General features: G+C 53.3%; 1 protein-coding gene across 1 annotated transcript; it reads right to left on the bottom strand.

Annotated features, from left to right (window-relative positions):
• Positions 1-1132: 1132 nt before the first annotated feature.
• On the bottom strand, positions 1133-2131 carry LOC146339234 (olfactory receptor 5V1-like). Its single transcript, XM_084811420.1, has one exon. It carries the CDS (start codon positions 2129-2131, stop codon positions 1133-1135), a length of 999 nt encoding a protein of 332 aa, XP_084667546.1.
• Positions 2132-2599: the final 468 nt, after the last annotated feature.

Here is a 2599-nt window from a genome sequence, read left to right as displayed (position 1 = left end):
CAGTTGTAAGCGCAATATGTGTTGGTGCCCTCAGATTTCAGCAAGTTCCAGACATTGCCATCAGACATTCCTAAGCAGATGTTTGCATGCTGGAAAGAGTCCTCAGAGACCCCTGGAAAGCCCCCTTGTGGTGTTACCTCCGCCTTTAAAAGTGAAGCATTGTCTCAGAAGCCTTAATTGGGTTAGTTTCTGGATGCTCCATGGTTCCCACCTGGTTCTGGGCTGATGCAATCTGCCCTTTTTGGTGGCCACAACACCTCCTTAAATAGCCATCCACAGCAGACTAGTGGTGGTACATACTGAAACATGTGATGCAGAACTAGCTAGGAGAGATCAACCCCTAGTAGGGTAACTGTTTTGATTCAGTGGCTCCCCTCTCCACTCCATCTTGCCATCCCAAGGGTCTTGGGGCTAGGAACAAGAAGTCTGTGTGAAAGAAGTGGCCGTCCTGTGTGCCCAAGCCAGCCGTGGGCCATCCGAGAGGGGAAAGCCCGGTGAAAAGACAAAACGAGGGAAACAAACATACACAGACAAGGGCAACATTTATTTGACTGAGAACTCCAGTCCACTTCTATACCTCAACCGTTTGTTCCTATGCTTCCCACCCCCACCCTGTCCCACATCAACCCATCACTCCACACAATGCTCCTAATCTTCTGAGGTGCTGGAGCTGCAGTTTTTGCCCCCTCCACCTTCCCTCCATGGCCTGGCCGTCCTTTCCCCCACAAGGATGATGGTCAGGCAGGACCACTTGTCGCTCATTCCAGGTCTCCATCCACACACCTCATCTCCATACTCCCCCCACAACAGGCACTCCAGCTGAGTGTCTTATAGACTGTTTCCTTATGCCCAGGAGCAGGTGTGTCTGCGTGAAGATCCTGTTGGGAATTGCGTAGGAAAATGTATCTCTAACTCTCTTGGGGTTGTTTGGAGAAAGGTCTCCAGGTCTTCCTGTTCTGTTCTCCTTAAGAGGACTGAGCCAAAACAAGGGGATGCCACAGTTAAAAGGTCTGGGGCCTGTCTGATGCCCCAGGCTGAATCCTTTTGTGGCCCATGCACCATGCTGGATTTGGCAGCTAAGTCATTGCTCAGACTGGGAGACCCTGGAGTTGGTGAATGCGACACTGGGAAACTAGGCTGAAGTGAAACGCGAGCCACCATTTCCCTCACTGCTTGTGCGGGGAAGTATATTCCTTCTTCTAGCTGCCAGCACCTTCCGCAGGGCTCCCTTCACCTCCTTGTTGCGGAGGCTGTAGATGAGGGGGTTCAACATAGGGGTGATGATACAATAAAGCGAGGAGACCAAGGTGTCGATCTCCAAGGAGTAGCCAGCACTGGGGCGGTTGTAGTTCAGGTTTGCCATCCCAAAGTAGAGGATGACCACGATCAAGTGGGCAGCACAGGTAGAGAAGGCCTTGTGCCTGCCAGTGTTAGAGCGGATTTGTAAGATGGCAGACAGGATGAAGATGTATGAGATGACAACAAGTAGAAAAGGGCTCAGCCCCACAAACACGCTGGCTGTGTGAAGGGCCATCTCATTGACGTAGGTGTCACTGCAGGCAATTTTCAGAAGTGGTGGGACATCGCAGAAGATGTGGTGAATCTGGTTGGCCCCGCAGAAGGCCAGGCTAGTGGCCAGTGCAGTGTGAACGGCTGAGTCCAGAAGGCCCCAGATCCAAGAAGCAGCGGCTAGAGGGACACACACCCTCCTGCTCATGAGGTGAGCATAGCGCAAGGGTTCACAAATGGCAGCGTAGCGGTCGTAGGCCATAACAGCCAGCAGTGCGCACTCAGACCCCGCACACGTCATCAGGAAGAACATCTGGGCCATGCACTGGTTGTATGAAATGGTTGGCCGCTGGTGCAAGAAGTTCACCAGGATCTTGGGGACGGTGACGGACGAGTAGCAAACATCCAAGCAGGACAAGTGGCTGAGGAAAAAGTACATGGGGCTGTGAAGGCGGGAATCCAGCTGGATCAGGGTGAATATCACAGAGTTCCCCACCAAGGTGACCAGGTAGATGGCCAGGAACAGCAGGAAGAGGAAGGCCTGGCCCTTGGGGACCCCTGAGAAACCCAGGAAGAAGAACTCGGTCGCTGGTGTCTGATTGCCACCTTCCATGGGCTCCATCAGGTTCAGCACTGAGAACAGGACCAGGAAGGAGCAAAGGTTAGCATGGGCAAAAGTTGGGTCCCATAAAGGTAAAGGTGTCCCCAACCAGTCGTGTCCGACTCTAGGGCATGGTGCTCATCTCCATGTCTAAGCCGAAGAGCCAGCGCTGTCCAAAGATGCTTCCGTGGCCATGTGGCCGGCATGCCTGAACACCGAGGTGCACGGAACACTGTTACCTTTCCCGCCGAAGCGGTACCTATTTATCTACTTGCACCTTCTTGCTTTCGAACTGCTAGGTTGGCAGGAGCTGGGACTGAAGACGGGAGCTCACTCCGTCACACAGCACTCGGGTCTCGAACTGCTGTCCTGCCGACCTTCTGGTCTGCAATTCAGCGTCTTAACCACTAAGCAAACCCCTCGCAAATATGTGTGTGGGGAACCCCTTGCAGACGGGGGCTTGTGGTATTTGCATTCCTGAGAATCTCT

Source organism: Heloderma suspectum, chromosome 7 (genome assembly GCF_057233095.1).
Source record: "Heloderma suspectum isolate Gila_16-S chromosome 7, 16-S_ref, whole genome shotgun sequence".
NCBI lineage: Eukaryota > Metazoa > Chordata > Lepidosauria > Squamata > Helodermatidae > Heloderma > Heloderma suspectum.
This window is presented reverse-complemented; position numbering and strand designations above follow the sequence as displayed.